The sequence below is a fragment of the Vipera ursinii genome, assembly GCF_947247035.1.
Source record: "Vipera ursinii genome assembly, chromosome: 3".
Taxonomy (NCBI): domain Eukaryota; kingdom Metazoa; phylum Chordata; class Lepidosauria; order Squamata; family Viperidae; genus Vipera; species Vipera ursinii.
Window position 1 is genome coordinate 121,488,335 of NC_139516.1, and position 22,080 is coordinate 121,510,414.

Genomic DNA, 22,080 nt, shown 5'->3' on the forward strand with positions numbered 1-22,080 from the left:
ATCTACTGGCTCTTGGCTTATCTCTCACATGTATCATTCTTGCTGGGATTTTGAACTGAAAACTTGCTTTTGAAATTATTAAGGCATCCAGTCGCTGCTTCTTGGGATAACGTAGTCCAGGGGTGACCAACCTTGGCAACTTTAAGATCTGTGGACTTCAGCTCCCCAAATCCCCCAGCCAGGTTGGAGAAGTTGCCAAGGTTGGACACCCCTGATATAGACCTTGCCTCAAATTGGAGCTGCGGTATAAGCTTTTCAGTCATTTGCTTTACAGGCTGAATAAAAGGGTGTAATTGGGAATCTTTAATAGGTCAGGTCCTATGGAAACAATTAAGCATATTTAGCTGAAGATATGTAATTATTTTTCAAAGCTATGTGCATGCCCAGAGACATACTACTTCCTATTATATCTGCAGATGGAGCTATAACAGGACTGGATGAATGAATCTTTATTACAGCCAAGGGCCAAAGTAGAAAAGTACAATCAATTATAATTGATGACATAAAATTATGCTAAAGTTTTGATAGACCTTTTATCAATTGACACATAATTTTTATGGCTGCTGCATATTATTTCGCTACTATTTGGGATTACAGTCTGAAAAAAGAATGAACATGTAAGTATTGTCAGGTCACTCATAGTTCTGATGGGAAAGAGACAGGATACAGCATTGTGAATATCTCTATGGATGGTGCAATAAAAATAACACATAATGGGCTGTTTCAACATTTCCGGTTCCAAACAAGCAAATGCATTTCACAAATGGGATTTCAGAGTATCTTCCCTATAACAATGCCAAAGGCAAAATAATACGCATTGCTCAAAAGAAAACTTTAGTTAGGGAATGTCAATAAAAAGAGATAGTTTGCCATTTGCCAAAAAAACCCCCCACAAACCTTTGTCACCCAAATCCTATTTCATTATAACAAGATATTTACTTCCACCTGAGATTCAATGTTATTAAATGTTTGGAGAAGTGTATGTTTGGCAGTTGTAGCCCATGTTTTGTAGATATTCTGGTCATAATCCATTAGTCATTAGTTTTTGTTTTATGACATTGTTCTAGCTCAAGGGGCAGCCCCAATCGTTATTAATGGGAGTAGTCCCCAGGGAAAGAACTGGACCTCCAGCCTGTAATTTAACATCAACCACCATATCCTAATCTCAGTTTTAGACATCCCTGTGTCTAGTCTAAGAAGGACATTGGCAATCCCTCGGTGTGCAACTATTACAGATTTTAGAAATTTTGCTAGAAACACTTCAGGGGTGTTCAGGAAGTAAAAGCCACTACTTCCTTTTCTGTTTCCACTTGTAGCCCAATCCATTTGCAGATGGACCAGCTTGGCTTAAATGTTTACTGATTTGGCTTGTTTGTTTTACAGTTTATCAGTCAACCTACAGAGTTGCTCTCAGGGTCACCTACAATAAAATACAGGCGAAAATGAATGCAAGCACATATTAATATTTCTTTTTATTTAACTATGAACGAGATACATTGTTAAAGGTTGTTTTGCAAGCACAGATTATTTCTGAATAATTTAAACTTAGGCTTTTAATTTGTTTTGTTTTTTGTTTGTTTCTGTTGTTTTAGCCTAGAGAAAGATATGGGTGATGTGTGCCCGGATCAGAAAGATTTTGCAAATATCATACGAGATTCTGGATATGATAGTCTCCCCAATAAGCTCAGCATACTAGATAAACTTCTTCATACCCACCCTATCTGGCTACAGCTTGGCTTAAATGATGCTGAAGCAGTGGAAATTCTACGCTCTCAACCTCCTGGAGTAAGAAACAACTTTAATTTGGCCTTGAAAGCAAGAGGAATACTTTGCTGGGGCATTGACTTACTTTTAGAATCAGACCCCTGTCCATTCTCTCTTATTCTGACAATCACTTTTTAGCTTCTTAAATTTATATCCTACCTTTTCTCCAAAAAATTCATAGCACTTTCTGTTCCAATAGGTTGGGCTGAGAGACACAGGCCTAACGTAACCCAATAGGTTTTCCATGGTTATAGGATGTCTTGAACCCCCAATTCCAGGCAAACTCCTTAAGCATTCTACCACACACGTACATCACAACCTTCTTCACGGTGTCATTTTATATCACTAATGTATATGAATAGCGATTAGATGCTAGTCAGGAGAGAAAAGGGGGAGCGATTGCTTGTATTCATGTAACCCTAATATTCATGCACATTATGAATCTGCTTTAGATGAGGGCAGCTATGTGACTCTCCTAGGCCAGTGCTGCCCACTCTAACTAGCAACTATTCTCTTAGAAATCTTTCTTCATCCTTTACCCTACTAGACAAATTTAGCTGGTGACCTAACAGAAGATTCTGGTAGGTACTTTGTACATGTGTGCACTTATTCTGTCATTATGTTATCAAATATTTCTCAAAAAGAAAGAGATAGGAAAGAGGTTATTGTTCTGAGACCAATTATTACAATTATTTTATTGGAGTAGCGCTTGTGTAGTTTGATGTGTGTCCTTATGTGTTAATGTGGAATTAATATTAATTCTTGGCCCAAACAATTTTAAAAATCTAATATCTGCATATTACAAGATCAAATGAGTAAACATTATGAACAAAGCTTGGCAATACGTTTTGCCGTTTACAGTTTCTGGGTAACTAAAAATATCAATAAATATTAAGCTTTGTAGCATATTTTGGACTCTCAAGTAATTACTGTAGTATCTGTTTTGGAAATCCTACAAGGTTACTTGTATGTAAGATGAGACAAAGTAGGTTCATAATATGAGATTCGTGAAAACATGGCTACTAAGTCTTGTTTTTTTTCTGATTTTTTTTAAATAGACGTTTCTTGTTAGAAAGTCCTCAAGAATGCAGAAGAAAGTCCTGTCTTTACGCCTACCAAATGATGTAAAGGGATTTTGCCTTAAAGAGTTTGCAATAAAAGAAAGCATCTATAGTAAGTAGTTTACAATATTGTCTTTCCTTGGCTGAATATAATGAACAGAAAATTCATCAGGTGATTGATTGTGATTTGTGAGGGAATATTGTTAATCTGTATAGCAGGGGGCAGAAAAACAACTGACTCATCTCAAAATTAATACATGTGAGCAAAAATGGTCAGAGATGATTGGTAGTAGGATGGGAGACCATGAGGAATTCCCAGAGCTGTGTATTAGACTGGAAAGTAAAATAAAATCACAAAAGAAAGCAGTGTCCAAACACTTCTGTGTTGTGCCAAGATATAGGAGCATCTCAGGAGCCGAGCTTTGTTATTTTGGTTGATTTCATGACGAATAGCATCTAATATAGGTTGAGATGTAAACATTTCAAATTAGGATTCTTGGACTGTTTGTTGCTCAGTTGTCAGTGTGTATCATTTTAAAAATATTTCATATTTCTTTACTAATTTTTAAGCAGAAACAACTGAAGAAGTTGCTACGTGTTTTTGGAAAAGAAATGCTGACTGTAGCTCAAAGTCTTTATTAACAAATAGCTTATGAAATGCAGCTTTATTCCTACATAGGAAGTATGTTTTACTGTATTTTTCAAATCGTATATTGTGCAACTGAGCCGGTTTTCTTTTACTTTTCAGCTTTTTCTTTGGAAGGCTCTGGAATAAGCTTTGCTGATTTATTCAGGCTCATAGCTTTCTACTGCATTAGCAGGTAATGGAGAATGTTCTTATGACAGACTTTATTTAGCATTTCTTAAACTGTGGTTGCCTTGTAAATGGAAATATCAAGAATCTTACCGTATTTTCCGGCGTATAAGACGACTGGGCGTATAAGACGACCCCCCAACTTTTGAGGTGATTTTCATGGGTTAAAAAGTCGTCTTATACGCCGGAAAATACGGTGATCAAAATGAAAAAGAATAAACTGCTGACTAATTTTTTAGTGGCTGCTGAGCAGACAGCTGAGTAGAATTCTGAATATCTGAAACATCACAAATTGAATGAATGAATGAATGAATGGGCTTTAGTGATTCACTGATCAGTAAATACACCGTTTTACAACTAAAATTATAGAAATTAAAAAGAGTTTCCATAAAATAACAATAAATAAAGTACTAAGTTAATAAGAAAGCAGTAGATAAAGGAAATAAAAACTAAAATACTTTTAGCCTAATTTGATAGACTAGCTCAGGGCTTTTCAACCAGTGGTACGGGTACCACCTGTGGTACATTGGCAACTGGCCGGTGGTACGCGACCATCCTAGAAAAGTGGTAGTGGGGGAGGGGAATGAGCTGAACTGGTGGCAGCACCGCACAAGCCTGAGCGAGAGACGGATGGAGCTGCAGGGCTGTCAGGGCTCAGTGGAAGTGTCAGGATCAGCGCCAGGCTCCAGCTGGAGCTCAGTGCTAATCCTGGCACTTCTGAGCCCAGAATAAGCACCAATCGGCTGGAATGTTGCAGCATCTCCAGGGTCTTGTGATTTACATGCAGATGCTTGGCAACTGATTCATATTTATGACAGTCACAATGTCCCAGGGTCATGTGAAGTGACCAAAACCTGCTGCAACCACACAGCAGACAGGGGGAATAAAAACCAAACACCTCCACCGCATCCCCGCTGCCAATCCTCAACAGAAATGCTCACAACAATGAAAACCTCGGACAGGAGGAAGAGCGCTGCCGGGCGGGCAGGCAGGTGTCTTGCTCGGCTGTGGCTTGGGGGGCACTTTTTTCAGTGCCATTGTAACTTTGAACAGTTACTAAGCGAACTGTTGTAAGTCAAGGACTACCTGTACTCACTTTTTTCCTCTTTTTTTTTTTTTGGTCATCAAGTTTTTAGCACCTTGCTAGGCGACTGGTGGTACTCGGATGTTGCCATATCCTAAAAGTGGTACAATGGGTGAAAAGGTTGAAAAGCCCTGCACTAGCTACTGCTATAACATGTCTTAACTAATACAATAATTAATATAATTAAAACAATTTAATATAGCATTGTTTTCACGTTATTAACAATGTGAAACATTAAAATATTTAAATTTTAAACCCATTGATTGATTGTTATTAAGATTAGAAGCCATTGCCTTTGCTCAGTTCTCATAAGTTCAGCATTATAATATATTAAAGTTTGTAAAATGTTTAACGGGAATTTGATGCTTCTAAAGGGATCTCTGTATTTGGCAGGCAATTAAATAGAATTTTGCCACTTGCCCGGCAATTTGTGGAGTAAATATTTTTTTAAAAAAAATTATTTATCAAACAACTACCGTAACAAAGTTCTATGTGCAGGCAATAGTATTGCAGAAGAGAATGGCCAAGAGTTTCTAATGGCCCTTACCTCCATGGCCCAAGTCTTTTCTTTTGTGGAATCTTTTAACACAATAACAGAGTTGGAAGGGGCCTTGGAGGTCTTCTAGTCCAGCCCCCTGCTCAAGCAGGAGAACCTACCATCTCAGAGAAGTGACTGTCCAGTCTTTTCTTAAAAGCCACCAATGATGGAGCACCCATAACTTCTGAAGACAAGCTGTTCCACTGGTTAATTGTTCTCACTGTTAGGAAATTTCATCTTAGTTCTAGGTTGCTTCTCTCTTTGATTAGTTTCCATTCAATGTTTCTTGTCTTGCCATCTGGTGCTTTGGAAAATAGATTGACCTCCCTCTTCTTTGTGGCAGTCCCACAAAAATATTGGAACACTGCTATCATGTCATCCTTAGTCCTTTTCACTGACTAGTCAAACCCAATTCTTGCAACTGTTCTTCATACGTTTTAGTCTTCAGCCCCCTAATCATCTTTGTTGCTCTTTTCTGCACTCTTTACTGAGTCTCTACATTTTTTTTATAATATGGTGACCAAAACTGGGTGAAGTAGTCTAAGTGTGGTCTTATATCTGCCCTCACGGATAACTGATGGCAAAGTGAGCAAAAGTGAAAATTGTGTGTTTCTTTGGCAATCCGTTTAAATACTAGGCGGCTTATGTGGTATGCATTGATTAGATCAGGGGTCTTCAAACTTGGCCCTTTTATGACTTGTGGACTTCAACTCCCAGAATTCCTCAGCCAGGCATGCTGGCTGAGGAATTCTGGGAGCTGAAGTCCAGAAGTCAAAAAAGGACCAAGTTTGAAGACCCCTGGATTAGATAATATGCTTGCTGAAGTGCTGCTTTAATCTTCCTGCCTATCCATATTGAGTATTTTCAATCCTAGGTGTTTCTTAAGTAACCATATCTCATTCCCCCAAAACATGGGCAATGGAAGCTGACATTGTGCCATTTTCTGCTCTACCCTAACTTTTAGATACATAGGAGAATCTTGCTAATATCAGAATGCCCAAGACTTCTGGTAGCAAATTCAGCTTTCGTTACATATCCTGATTGGACCCTAGTTTCTACCTTGAGCAGGCCTATTTCCAGGCGGAGTGCTGCCACTTAGAGATTTTTTTCCCCAGAAACCAGAGAAATACTGAAATACCCACAATGGAGGAAGAGATTGTAAAGATGACAAAATTAACAGAAATGGCAAAACTCACCTGTTTGGTCAGGGATAAAGCAATAAATACTTTTTATAAAAGACTGGAACTTTTATGGATTATTTTTTTTTTGGCTGAAAATGAAATAAGGTGAAATAGTGATTTGTAGATTACTGATTGAAAAGGAGTTGAATATGGGACAGAAGGGATCTTTGTAATATAATTTGAATGAGGGGGGCAGAGGTTTCTTCCTTTATTATCTTTTTCTTTCTTTAACTATGTTGCTTTCTTCATTTTTTATTTTATCTTTTATCTTTCTCTAACTTTTCTCTATATGTTTGCATTGAATCTTTTATCTAACTTTTCTCAATAAAAATTATGTTTAAAATAATCTAGAAACCTTGGACTCAAGCAGAGTTGTTTGTTTTCCTACTCTAATTCTACTCCAACTTTTATGGAAGCAAGTTGGGTTAGAACTTGGGTACAAGGAGTTTAATGGCAATTACAATATATATTTGCTTGCTTCTCTTATTTAGGAAAATGGCCGACTGGTTCCACTGCTCCTTTGAGTCTCTGGGGTCTTTTTAAGAGCACCATAATCCTTGCTTTGTTCCTGCTTAGTTGAATGATGATGCAAACAGAAAAGAGGCATAAAGAATGAAAGGCCCTCTTTAGTCCTATTACATTCAGTGACAAGAACACTGCATCATCTGGGTAAAGTCACACTGGTGCTTGCCCTCCTGCAATGTTCAGTGGGTAGAGTTCTGCTTTTGTAAGGCAATTGGTGATGATGATGATAACTTTATTGTCACTTTGAATGTACACCAATCGGCATACATCAAAATGAAATTTCGTTGCATACAGCTCTCAAAGGGTCACCACCTCCGATATATACTTCTTGTTTGTGGCCCGCTCAAATTTCACATTGTCCATTTTAGTCTCTAGGGAGTGAATGATGGCACACAGGACAGATGGAAATGGGGCTCCATGTGGATTAGCCCTCAAATTCGCTTGTATTCTGACAACCTCGCCTTCTTTCCTTTTTCTGATCCTGACTCTTCCACCTTTTCCTTAAAGAGGCCTTGCTTCTTTTCGCCCCTGGAGCACGCTGCTGCTGTCACCAACTCCTCCAAAAGCCCCACTCGCTTCCTCTGGGCCTGCCGACAGCCTCATCCAGTTCCTTCACTCCATAAGCTCCAGGTCCTCTCCTCCTCTGCCTCCTCTGGAAACAGCCCTGATTTGCAATACAATCCATCACTGGGCCAGCAGTCAGATCTTGCTGCTGGTAGAACAAATTCAAACAGTGCCAACGACTTTTAACGGTCTCACCAACAGTTCCAAAAGAACTAGAAACTTGCCATGCCAGCAAAGATTGTCGGTCGTATGTCGTATGTTACCTTAGTTCCACCATGTTGCTCAAACACATTAAAATCTTCCTGATCATGTGGCCTATAGCCCTTACTATCCCTCCCAAAACTATTTGCCTTCAAGAGTCAATGCAGCCGCAGCCATTCCAGGCGCCGCCATCTTAAAAAATGAGATGGAGTTTGTATAAAGATCGACTAATGAGGGAGCAATAGGGCAGCTTTGTTTGACTCCTCTTTTGGTAGGGACAGGCTCAAAGAATTGCCTATTTTTTCAGTTTAGTATTTTCATGCACTTTATACATGAGCTTGATATGTCTCAAAGCTTTCCATAGTTTCTTTTTGGAGATACTTTTGAAGGTGTGCATAACATCAGTAAATACAGCTTATAGAGATTGTCTTGGTTTTACTGTATTATCCAGTAAGTGACTCAATCCCCATCTATGTTGTTTTATAATTTTTGCTTTCTCTGAAGCCCGCCTGTTCAAGGCCAAACAAAAGAAAATTAAAAAATAACAGCCTGTTCAAGGCCAAACAAAACAAAATTAAAAAATAACAATTTCCACTAAAACTCTGGGATTTCAGTATAAATTCTTTGCATATGAGGTGCTTATAATGTTTAATGCTGTACACTAATTCAGTGAAAACTTTTAGGAAGAGATACATTTCAGTTTTACACATTTCTTAGCGAAGAAAAATTTATCTAAAAATAGTGCAATACTCATCTTGTTAGCAGTGTATATGATGTATTTGAAACCTACTGGGTGATCATGCTGGATTAGTTTGAAACCCATTGGGATTCATCTATTGATGGGTTTCCCAATTGCAAAAAATGGGTGAAATAAACACTTTAAAGGTACTGCCAAAATGTTGATAATTTGCCTGATCTTGTAAATTAGATGTTTTCTATCATAAAATTAAAAAATATGTCCAAGTGTCTAGTATCTATATCCATGGGTTCATATCCAGAGCCCTTTAGAAGTGCTCTTCTAGGTATAGTTTTTAATATGGAAACAGGAAATTTATAACATGTGTAGGAAGCTATCAGTAGCTGTATCCATTTATTTTGTTATTTGACAAATGCCTAGCTTCAGAAGGGCAAGCTCAATGCTCAGTCTGATAATAGGTTTGCACTCTAATCTATTTTGGGATTATTTATTTAATTGCAGCTCACTCAGGTCTCCATCCAACTTCTATCCTAACCCTGGCATCCTGAGATCAGTTGTGTTGGATGGTAGAGGCTTACTAAAGGCTTTCTTGCATACAAAACCTAGTTGTTGTTGCTCCACCATGTTTGTCAATTATATTTGCCTTGCAGTGGTTCACTAAACGTCTCCAAAAATCATTTGTGGTCTGGACAAATGAAATATGTTTGTTGCACTTATACTGCAACTGAGCCATAGTTCAAATGCCTTTAGGATCCTTCTTAAAATCTCCCGTTGAAAATCAATGTCTTGATGTAATCAATTTGCAATCTGATCGATCTAATTGTAAATAAAAAGTGGAAAACTCTGAACTATTCAATATACAAGTTTATTCTGAACTATCTATTGGAGAATTAAGAGTGAAATAAGAGGAAGTGGCAATAGAAAGTTGTTTTTTTTCTGAGGAAAACGTATGAGATTGTTGCTGACATTAAGAGGCAGATGCAGAAGAGTAAAGCAAGTTAATGCCTTAATTGTTTCCAAATAAGGGATGTCCTGCCATTTACCTTGAAGTTACCTCAGGCAATTGCAGCAGCAACAACAGAATCTGAACTTGAAGAGGCTGCTCAGCTGGGATTGAGTAAGTAAAAGCAGACAATGGTGGGAGGGAAGGGCAGAGTTAAATTGCAGCTGTGGCATCAGGAAGAGGTGATTTTAATCTCTAGTCTCTAATGTGGCAGAAGTTTGCCCATGATGCATTCCTTGGCTTTGCGTCTAATCTCCCTCAATTTTTTTGCATTAATTTATTGAACTTCATTAATAAAAACAAACAATGGGACATTAGCTTGCTGAAAAGAAAAGCATCAAGTGTATTTTCACTTAGACCAATGCAGATATATTTGAGAGTATAATATGTTGGGGTACAAGTTAAGGCTGTTCTATGATTGGCTGCATTTATTATGTCAGCTGTTTTTTGAGTGTGCTTAGAATTCTCCCCAAATTCTATATATCCCAATTCTATGGCCCCAAATTATTGGATACTTCTGTTTTGAATATTCCCCTGCATGTCACTTTTCTGGTTCAGCCCACACACCCACCAATCGCTTCTTGTCATACAGAAGAAACATTGGTATCAAGTGAGTATCTGTTTTTCCTCATGACAGAAGCATATTTAGAAAAAGGTAATTCAGATTAGGAAAATGACATGCCGGGTGGGGAAAAATATAGAAATGAGTGGAGCAGAAGAGTTAAACTTTCTCTCCCAAGTCTGGAACTGTCATGTGGCCTGGAAACATATTTTAGCTATTTTTGACTGAAAAATAAATAAATGATGTCTTTAAATATTAGTTTGAGTCATAGAAGCAGTCCCATAGAAGTTAAGGAATTAATCCACAGCTATTTTTTAAAACACCATTTTTCTATTTCTGGAGTTATGGGACTCAGTGTTTATAATTTTGATGATTATTATATTTGTATTCTGCCTGTGCTTCAAGTAGGTCATAAGAGCATATAAAGTTCCCTTCTCTACCTCCAATTCTAGTCCTTCTTGCCATTAGCCATGGTCCTGCTTAGCGCACAGAAACCTAAAATAAATATGCCACTCTAAACCTGATTTTCTGGGGACATAAACCATAGTTTGGCATAATATTTGAATTAATCCATGTTCGGCATAATGTCTAAATTAAGCCACTGAAAAATTGATCAGAGAGGATCAAATTGAGAAAGCTGCCTTTTTAAAAAAAACTGCTGTTATCATTGACTTCTTACAAAGCCCGCACATTGCATCCAAGGCAGTGTTCCATCTGACAGAGAGGATTTCCAGAAGTATCTCTTCTGTGATTTTAGGAAATAACAAGGCAGGTGGTTAGCATTAAGGTCAAGCAACACCAATAGATCTGAGTTACAATTAGAAAATGTTTGGAATTAACTGATGGGGTTTATTAGTGTAGAATTATTTTTGAAATGCACTAAGCTCGTGCAAGCGGTATCCCTGGTAAACTCTACCTTGTACTTGTCTGTATGTATATTTCCTTTTTTCAACTCCTGGACTCAAAGGTTTCAAGCTGATCTTATAAAATATCCTCCCCCTTTTAGAGCAAAACATTTTGAGTAGAACATTCTGAGCACTCGAGGCATAATATTTGCATTCTTTTGCTAACTAAATAATGACTTTCAGATTTTTGGAGCTCTCCAGCTAACAACAAACTGCAAAACTCTTCGTCCCTCCAGAAGCCTCTGCCTTCAGACAGCATTTATAATAGCTCCCAGCAGCTCTGCCTCATAAATGGAGTTCATTCTATAAGAACCAGAACGCCTTCAGAGCTGGAATGCAGCCAGACCAACGGAGCCCTGTGTTTTATTAATCCTCTCTTCTTGAAAGTGCATAGCCAGGATGTTGGTGGAAATCTGAAAAGATCCAGCCCAAAACCACAAGATGCGAATGGCCCTGAGAGATCCTGTTCTCCCCCACCCAGGCCTCCCCCGCCGTCTATTCATAGTCTTCTTGCACACCCTCAGCTGTCCAGGACTACAAACCAGGCCAGTCTGCCAGAAACTGTCAGTCACAGCAAACACTCCAACTTGGATGTGATACCGAAGAGGCCAACTCCTATCCCACCGCCTCGCCTGAAAAAAAAGGCTGTCTCCTTAGAAGCACAGAGCAATGCAAAGAACTCAGCAGTAAATGAACCCAGCCATAATTTGGTGGATGGCACAGAAACTGCCAGCATTCCAGGTCGAGCTCCGCCTCAGCAGAACTCGGAGAGCAAGAACAGCTTAGCTACACACCGTGAGTCACAAGTGCAGTGGAATGGAGGCAGGCAAAGACTAAGCAACATGAGCCTGTCCACATCCTCCTCTGACTCTCTGGATTTTGATCGGAGCATGCCGCTCTTTGCTTACGACGGGGATACCAACAGCAGCCTGGAGGAGTTCGAGGGGGAAAGTGACCAGGAGAGCATGGCACCACCTTTGAAGCCCAAGAAAAAAAGGAATGGTTCATTTGTGCTTCCCAAAATTGTCAAATCCCAGCTGAGGAAAATGAGTGGCGTCTTCAGTTCCTTCATGACCCCCGAGAAAAGGATGGTTAAGAAAATAGCAGAAATGTCTCGAGACAAGCGTACCTATTTTGGTTGCCTTGTTCAGGACTACATAAGCTTTCTACAGGAGAACAAGGAGTGTCATGTTTCCAGCACAGACATGCTTCAAACTATTCGGCAGTTCATGACCCAAGTAAAGAGCTATTTATCTCAGAGTTCTGAACTGGATCCTCCCATTGAATCTCTGATTCCGGAAGACCAAATAGGTAAGCAAATGTGCGGCACCTTTCACGAGCAAAAATATGCTGTTCCTGTGTCTGCCCTTTCCATCTGGCTTTGAAAGGTCTGGCTCTTTTTTCATAAGTGAAGTGGCAACTCCATCTCTTCCTTGTCACACAAGCTACTTCAAACCTAACCCTCTGCTAGATCTGCATTTTGTTCAATGCCCTTTATTTAATATTACATTTTCAGCAGAGTCTTACAAAGTTAGGTAAATGGAAAAAAAAGTTCTTTGCTCTCACACATAACATGAGGATGGGGATGACAAGAAAAACAAGAATTTGTTATTATGTTATTACTAAACTTCCATTTTCTTTCTGGAAAGGAATACAGTATTCCAGAACTCTAATATTATGAGAAGTTTAATTGTAGAAATATAGTAATATATAAGACCAGGCATCATGATTGGGAGTAGCAGGTTTTTTTAGTCACGTTGCAGGATTTATTTATTAATACTATTATTTACTTGTTATTTAAAATGTATGTAATCTGATGTTCTATTTTAAAATTTAGCTTATAAAAATGAAACATCAGTAAAAGCAACAGTACAATAAATTCCTCCGGGAATAGGGTGGTATATAAATTCAACTAATAAATAAATAAATAAATAAATAAATAGAAGTTCATTTTTAAGAAACAAACCCTTAAATAGCATCAAATTATAAAGCCTTACAGTACAAAATGCAGTGCATGGATAATAAAATCCTACCATTGTTTTTCTTTAAAAAAATCAGAACAAGTGAGGAACAGGTTTCTAAAGTAAAAAAAAAAGCCTAAGAAAGGGAAATGTCACTTATCTCAGATTTTGTTTGCTTTGTGTTTATGTAAACATTTTACATATTAATGGAAGGATGTGTGTATCAAAATGCAAGTTAGCTTTATAGCGTTGTTTCTATTCATTTTTGTAAGTATCCGTGGCATCCATTTTGCTTGAAAATGTCCCTCAAGGCAAAAATACTTTCCTTGTAAGCTCATTTCACTGAATTGTTTTCCTTTCCCTTCTCACTGATTCAGCGTGCTCCAAATTTGTTGAAAAAAACTTTTGGAATAATGATTTCTGGGATGAAAAATTTGGCCTGCCTTAATTAAATAGCGATTTCCATATGTAGGAGGCAGTGTTGATTCAACACTAAGGGAATATGTTGCCAATGCAGTAACAGCCTGTGATTTTTCTTTAAAAAAAATAGTGTCATAACTTTAAATGAAATACAGTAGTTCGTATCAAGGTTTTGAAATAGGCTTGTGTTTTGTTTGAATGTATAATTTGCATGCCTTGATGTGTACTCCAAAGTTGAGAAAGCAATCTTAGCCTTGGTGATCAGCTAAGTTACTACCTTCTTCTTTTGTTAATGCCATTCTGTGACTGGTGTGTGAGAAAGAGGAGGGGGGGCAGTATATTTTAGCTGCATGGGCTTAGTTGAACAATTGATGAGCCATGCTTAATTTTGCGGAAAGGCAGCTTAAGCCAGCAAGAAATTTTGCTTTTGAACAATTTTGCTGCCTTCACCAGTCTTGAGGTTTGCAAACAACCACAACAGAGCAAATGCATCAGATGTTGCTGATTTAGGCAAGAGCTATGTGGCAAATCAATTGAGTCATCTTAGGCAATAAAACAAGGCCAGCCTATTCCATAGACTAAATTCAGGCTCTCGACGACAAATATGTAGGAAGAAAGAGGGAAAACAAATATTACAACTAGACATTGATATTTTTAAAAAAGTTTTCTTATTTGTTGTCACTTAATTTCTCTAGAAATGAGGTTTGCTTCAAATAAGCTTTATTCTCAGTTCTGTAGGAAGAATTTAGGGTAACAGTTTCTGATCAGAGGCCTGTGATCTTGTTGCTTACTACAAAGTATACTAGTGATGCAATAGTTTGGTTCATGGTGTGACTTAACAAGTTCTATGTACACATGTTCACTGCCTGATCCAACAGACTATTTCCAAGAATTCCAAGAAATATTTCCATGCCAGATATTTCCAGGAAAGTCGGAAACAGAGCAGTCTTGGCGTGCAATTTATTTTGCTTCTCACCACTGAATCTAACGGTACATTGTCATGAACTTGGAAATCCCTATTAGGAGGCATGGAAAATAATCCATGGCACGTTTCATAGGATGAGTAAATTGTCATTGCAATATTGCGTAGGAATGTGTTAAATACATTATATGGATTGTGCAAAGAGCAGCCTTCTTTCACTTCTCACGGTCAGATCATGTTATTCCTCCTCCTTTGCCTTAATTCTTGTTTTATGAGGAAGGGGAAAAATGTCTCAGTCTTACAAAGATGCTACAAAGTCAGTTTGCCGAAGTTACTAAGTTAATGACTGTGGAGTATTTCAAGCATTCTAGAACATGTCTGGGCCACCTGTGTGGCTGTCAGTGTTAAAGAGAACAACATTCAATATCCCTCTGCACCTCCTACGCGGGCTTAAAGTTATGAGAGCAAATGCTGAATAATATAAAGATGGCCATGTGAGGAGTTCAAGGAATTACTTTCAACTGCTACCGTTGCTGTTCCTCATTCAGTTGCTTCTAAACCAGGGGTAGGCAACCTCGGCTCTTTTATGACTCGTGGACTTCAACTCCCAGAATTCCTGAGTCAGCATAGCTGACTCAGGAATTCTGGGAGTTGAAGTCCACGAGTCATAAAAGAGCCGAGGTTGCCTACCCCTGTTCTAAACCTTGGTAATGAAGTGGACCTAATTCAGCTAATAACTACATCTTTGAGTTTTTGTAAGCTCATGTTTGTGTCATTTTACCTTCTTCTGCTAGGCTCATTTTTTAATGCCTTCAGTATTTCCAAGTAACAGGGGCTTCTCCCAGTGACTTGCCCTTGTGTTCAAAACATTTCTTAAACTGCAGCATCCCTAGGTTTTTTAGCGATTTCTAGTGAGTCGTTTAGTACTGAGTGATTTGTTCTTGTGGCCAAAGTATTCTCAGCCATTTTCTCCAGCACCGCAATGCCAACACATCCATTTTTCTTCATTTAGACTTTGTTTAGACTTTCACAGCAATATATTACAATAGGAAAAACTATAGGTTTGACAATGCAAATCTTTCTTGCTTGGATGTTGTCTGCAATTTAATACTTTGTCTAGATCTGTCATAATTACAACAGATTATAATCTTTTTCCCAAGTAGTGAATGTCTATGCCATGATTACAGCAATTTTCAAAAAAGCTTTTCTTATTCATCACTATTCAAGGAACTATATTCTCAGTGAAAGCCAATCGCCTATTGTAAGTCCTTAGAACAAGGACTTTTCCTCTTTCTGTCTGCAGCTCTGTCTCCCATGTAAAGAAATGCAGAGCTGTCTCAAGGGAATATAGGAGAAATCCTTTTGGTGGGAAGTTGGAGAACAGATTACAGTCTTAAGATAGAAGGAAAGAAACTCAAAATAGCATCACCTTGATTTTGTTCAGTATAAAATGGAACCTTTCCTCAGGCTTTCAAGATGAATATCAGCCCTTCAAGGCAGGCCAGGCCAACAAAGAGGCATGGCAAGGATTCCAGAATTGTTCAATTCTGTAGCAAGGTGGATTCACAGAATTTCATTATCTCTGCTGAACCTGACCAGCAGGCATCGAACTCAAAATGCAGCGCAAATTATTTCTACCAGGGCTTTTCAACCTTTTCACCCATTGTACCACTTTTAGGATATGGCAACATCCGAGTACCACCAATCGCCTAGCTCCAGCCATCCCTTGCTTAGGCTTGTGTGGTGCTGCCACCGGTTCAGCTCATTCCCCTCCCCTGCTACCACTTTTCTAGGATGGTCGTGTACCACCTACCCGTACCACTGGTTGAAAAGCCCTGATTTATACTGTTCTGGTAAATGTCTTTCTGGCCCACTCTTCCCAGAAGGGTCCAAGTCATTTCAGAAAAAGACTGCTGAAACTTGATGGGGTTTTTGTGTTCGGTTAGACTCACTCTTTCACCAGCACCACTCTGGTGCCACAGTCAGCATTCTCGGATTTCTATGGAGCTTATTGGAGTCTCTTTTCTCTTCAGGAGCAAGGTATCTGTTCGATCAATCTGTCTGAAGCATCCAACGGACAACCTCTTTGTTGCCTCATCTCCCAGTGTTCCTCACTGAGCAAAGCAGGGGTGTCAAACTCAATTTCATTGAGGGCCGCAGCAGCATTGCGGTTGCCCTCACGGGGCTGGGTGGGTATCTCCAGGGTGGGCGTGGCCTACTGGGTGGGCGTGGCTACAATGTGTATGGCCTACTGGGTGGGCGTGGCCAGTTCTACATCGTTCGCATCAAGGGTGCCTATGGGGGCCTGGGCAGGAGTGGGACAGATCTGAGGGTCTCTGGCAGAAGGAGGGTCTCTGGGCCAGGGCCAAGGCAGTGGGGGCCGTTCCCTCACTGTTTCCAGGATGGCTTCGCGAGACACATGAAACCACTTTGCGGGCCAGATCCGGCCCCCGGGCCTTGTGTTTGACATGTCTGGAGCAAAGGAATTTTTCTGGCTCAGCCAACAAGAAGAGGCTGCTCAGGTACAATCCCTGTCCCAGGCTATAGCCTTTTCCCAATTCCAGCAGGCAACCAAATCTCTAGCAGAGTTGTCTCCAGGCTTTTGGAGAAACCCCAAGCACCCTCTGGAAAGGGAGGAGATCCGTTGGATGCTTCAGACAGATTGATCGAACAGATACCTTGCTCCCAAAGAGAGAAGAGACTCCAATAAGCTCCATAGCAGTCCGAGAACGCTGACTGTGGCACCCTCAGATCACATCACATTTTCTCCAAGACAAAAACAATGTCAGATTGGGCTTATTTTCTATTATCTCAGAAAGCAAGATTAGAACAGATGCATCAAAATTACAAAGAACTACAAGATCAAGCTCCTCAGAAGGAACTTCCTGTCTGGCAAGTTGTCAGTAGAACAGGCTGCCATATAAAATGCTGAGATCCCTTTTTACAGGTAGTTTTCAAGTTATGACCACAATTGGGACCTGAATTCCCATGATACGTTCTTGTGATTGTAAAGGAAGTCATCAAGTTACCAACCTCATTTTATGACCATTTTTACTGAGGTAATTAAATCAGGCAATTATTAAGTGAATTCAGCTTTTCCAGTTGACATGGCTTGCTGGAAACCAATTGGAAAGCTTGCAAATTCCAATTACTTGATCATAGGATGCTGCAACCAGTTGTAAATACAAGTCAGTTGCCGAACTGCTGAATTGTGATCACATGACCAATAGTTGTATGTATGAGGAAAAGTTGTAAATCACTCTTTCTGAGGCCGTTATAACATTGAACTGTCATTAAATGAACAATTGTAAGATAAGGACTACTTGTACTACCGTGTTTCCCCCAAAATCCCACCACGAAAAAAAGACCTACCCTGATTAGTGAGGGTGGGCCTAATATAAACCATACTCCAAAAATAAGCTCTAATTAGTACCGCACCCACTCCGTCCCACCTGGCTGTTGCAATGGGGTACATTGTGCCGCTGCCACCACAACGAGGCGGGGGAGGGGGTGGAGCTGCCCCACATGCCCCACACCCACTTCCTTCAGGGCTCCCCCCAGCCAGGCTATTCCTTGCTCCCTTTCACTCCCCTCCCAAGCTGGACTGCCATGCTACCGTATGGAGGATGGGCGGGGTAGACCTGGTCCCTCTCTGCTGTTTCAGAGCCAGGGGGGAGTGACGGCGAAAGGCTCCACTGCCGCTGTGTGCCACTGGAGGGGTTTTTTTTCATTCTCCGCCCCACAGATCACCTACCTGGTGGCATCTGCCACCTGCTTCTCCTCCGCCAACTCTCCTGTGGCTTGCCCCATGACTGGGTGGCACAAGCCTCCCCCACCACCTCCCTCCGTCGCCGCCACTGGAGAGAACGGAGAATAGCAAGCGGAGCGGCTGTGCACAGCGATGCAGAGCAGAGAAGAGCACTTGCTTGTGGCCCTGCATCCGCCTCACATCTCCCTTCTCAAAATGGCAGCCCCATTTCCTGCCGCTTCTCCCAGCACTGCCAGTGGCGTAGCGTGGGGGGTGCAGGGGGGGCCGGCCGCACCGGGTGTAACATCTGGGGGGGCGCGCTCGCACTCGCAGCTCTTTGCCCCTGCCTGGCTCACTCACTCTCTCTCACTGCAGTGCTGGCTGTGTGAATCTGATCCGAGCCGTTGGGTCGCCGCCCACTGTGGAGGGGGGAGGGTGCCAGGCGTGCGGTTAGGGGGCACAAATTACTTGCCTTGCCCCGGGTGCTGACAACCCACCCTACGCCACTGAGCACTGCTATAGAGCTTGGCGCACCATCACCCAGCTCCTCCCTCTTCCTGAAAGCAAAAAAAAAAAAAAAAACTTCACTAACCTGCTTTCCAGCTCTGGCTCATTTCTCTCCTGCTGCAGGGAAAAGGAGTTCCTGAGACTTCAAAAAGTTCAGTCAGACCTTCCAAGTTCTCACGAAAAAAAAAGATCTCGCGAATATAAGACACAGCCCAACCCAAAGTGAGACCTAATGCCACTTTTGGATGCAAAAAGTATATAAGAGCGGGTCTTAATTTCTGGGAAACACGGTAGAAGTTTTCAAATTTAGAGTGGAGGGTCATCTGTCAGAGATGTTCCACTGAATCCTCCAGTAGGATGTACACTGGACTGAAAGATCTTTTAAGGTATCTTCCAATTCTATGGTTGCTTTTCCGTTACCACTTAAATTATTTAAGCCAGGGGTGTCAAACTCGTCACGTGACGTATCGTGACTTTTTTTCCATTGCCGGCAATGGGGTGGGCACGGTTTCAACATGACACATCCGGCCCACGGGCTGGCAGTTTGACACCCCTGATTTAAGCAGTTACTTATTAAATTACTTAACCAATCTATCGTTTAACTTGGTGGGGATCACTTTAGAATAGGATTCTGTGATGCTCCACAGAATCCATATCAAAACCATCTCAGTTACTACATACCAGGAGTGAAAGCCAAATATCACCACTGGTGCTTTATTTTTAATTTATTAAACGACAGTGATGTATTATGAGTTGTAAGAGCAAATTTTAGTAAAAAAATAAAGTGAAACAAGAGGTTCTTTTAGGACAAAAATTCACACAAATATTTGTTTTCATTATATGTGTTGTGCCGCAAAAGATTGCATAAGAGTGCTTTTCTACAGGAAGCAGATGGACATTCCAGAAATCAAAGGAAAGCTACTCATACTATTTAAACACTTCCTCTTTCCACTTTGGAGTGACTAATTGCCTAAGGAGAGGCTTAAAGTCCCTCTACAATTGCCCGTGTGATAAAGCACAAAATAATTGTGTGGTGATTAAAAATAATACTTATAGCTACAGTCCTAAACATAATCTCTGGAAAATGCAACATTGTATTTGTGCAGTATCAGACTATGTCTATAAACAACTGTATCAATTCAAAACCAAATTTTGATTATCTTTTAAGCCAGAGATCATCACGGAGAAACACATGAAATTTCACGTAGAGCAAACTGAAGGGCAGGGGGGAATGTTTTTTGATATTTTTTCTCTAAAATGAAATTAATACAGTTACAGAAAAGAATAACTGAAAGATTCAGTTTTGCTAGCCATTGGCAATACTGCTGTTGAATGCTGTGAGAGCTGCTTCTTGCCTGGAAGTTGGGGCATTTTTTCTGTACTCTGTTCGGATATGTATCATTGAGTTCTAATGGCTGATTTGTTAAATCAATCCTAAAGTTTCATTTCTTGTAACGCCTTTTGAATTTGGCTCTTCAGAAAACCTCTCTGTAAGAAGCTGATTCAAGATGTGGTCATGTCCCTGGCAAATAATGGAAGTGAATGGGAGTTATTTAAAGTAGTTCTCCGTTTCCAGGACTTAGTCATTTAATGATTGAACCACCTCTTTAGCTGATACCCTGCTTTTAAATTGCCGAGAAAATAACTTGTTATATGTTTTTTGTACGATCCAGTACTGAGGGCCACAAGGCAACCTTTAAATGTTTTGTTTACCTCATTTTTCCAGAAATTTATACCTTTGTTCCTCTTTTTTTGGGGGGGGATTTTGGGAGGACAATTATATGCATGTATGTTCTGCATTGATAATGCCATGCCACTACCATTCGTTATTTGAGACAAATTCTTGAGCAGCCTATTAGGATTAATTGGATGAACAGGAACAGAATTATTTTTAGGAAGAAACTTACAAAAATTGTAGCGTGGCTCATAAAATAACTTCAAACATCCATTTTACATAACTGCCTTCAGACATCTGGAATACTAGTCCTATCCAGTAACTTTCCACCAAGGAATCCCCACCCCCACCCCCCACCCCGGCTTCTCCCCCAGCCCCTTCCATGTATCATCTAGCAAGTAACTTTTGTAAAATTACCAAAAATGCTACAAAAACTACTCATTTAAACTGAATTAATAAGCACCATTGTTGGTGCCCATATGCATCACTGCACTTCATATTGTACTGAGTGGATTAGGACACAGAATGTTGCTTTGCTAAAGGAGAATCAGAAAAGATAAACCCTCATTGGGATGAAGCGTCAGGAATTGTGGAAAAATATTGTTCAGAGGGAGTGAAGCTATATGCAACTGATAAAGTGCTCCTTTGTGGTTAGTGCTAAGGTATGCAAGTGCTCATTCAAGGTTACAAATATTGACTTGTCTGTATACAGAATACATAGGAGTGTCTCTAGAAAACAGTGTTGCAGTTTATTCAGATATTCCAGCTGGTTGGGAACCTTGTACACAGAAAATGTGGGAGGAAAGGATGGATAGTCTGTCAAAATAAAAGATGTTTACACCATTTCCTCCTTTTGGTGAAAAAAACAAAACAATGTTGATGCTTGTGTGGGTGTGTGGTAGTGACTTTGTTGCTGATTGGCTTTGTCTTTCAATGTAGAGAGGCTAAGATTTTCTTTCAGTCTAACACAGCCCCCAGATTTGCACCCTGTGTATCATACCCTCAGCTGTGATTTCCTGCATTATCACCAATGTCCTTCTCCACCCCCTGAAATATGAGTTTATTTTACTAAGGCATTTTTTTATAACAAAACTTCATATTTGTAATTGTTGTTTATTTTTTTCTTCGCCACCACTTTCAGCTTTTCAAATGGCTATTTTTTAAAAAAATATATGCTAGTGGATTTATGCATAATTATGCATTACTCTGAAAATAGGTAATAATAATTACTGTAAGTCAATTACAAAAGACTGCTTTACTCAGGTGGCTTATTTCCTGCGACAATACCTTTAACATCATCAAACATCAACATCTGGCTATGCCAGGTCCTTGGAAAGGACTCGATGAGCAGATAAAAATGCCAAATCCAGTCTGAACATCTGACTGACTGTGCAACAATATGGATTAAAACGCCAAATTAAGTCTGAACATCTGGCTGACTATGCAACCAACTATAATAATAAAAAATATATTGGCTGCTCAACTGTCATTGACTTTAGGATATTTTCTGTGTGAAGAGAGCAAGAAAATAAATAAGCACATGTTACAAATGGAAATATAATGTAGCAATTAATGTTAAGGATATGATTTAAATTAGGCGTTTTCAAAACTGGACTGAATATAGTTCCTGGAGCCCAAAATAAGGACCAGTCTTTTAGGGAGTATCTACTCTTCTAGTGAATGAGGTTAAATGTCCCTAGCTTCAGAAAGGAGAAAAAGAAGGATTTGGGAAACTACAGAGCAGGCCCAAAACAGGAGGATTTTAAAGCAAAGGACAAAATTAAAGGGCAGAATTAATCAACTGGATTGATAGATAGATGGCATTTAAAGCAAATGACAAGCAAAATTAAAGGGCAGAATTAATCAACTGGATTGATAGATAGATGGCATTTAAAGCAAATGACAAGCAAAATTAAAGGGCAGAATTAATCAACTGGATTGATAGATA

The 22,080-nt window shown here is 39.8% G+C and overlaps 1 protein-coding gene across 1 annotated transcript in view; it reads left to right on the plus strand.

The window, feature by feature from the left end:
* Positions 1-22,080, plus strand: part of RIN2 (Ras and Rab interactor 2) — a 73,700-nt gene that overhangs the window by 39,194 nt on the left and 12,426 nt on the right. The window contains exons 4-8 of the mRNA XM_083358330.1: positions 1,593-1,785; positions 2,823-2,937; positions 3,574-3,646; positions 9,455-9,546; positions 11,083-12,210. Coding sequence (XP_083214456.1) covers positions 1,593-1,785; positions 2,823-2,937; positions 3,574-3,646; positions 9,455-9,546; positions 11,083-12,210 — 1,601 coding nt within the window. The remainder of the gene's footprint in view (positions 1-1,592; positions 1,786-2,822; positions 2,938-3,573; positions 3,647-9,454; positions 9,547-11,082; positions 12,211-22,080) is intronic.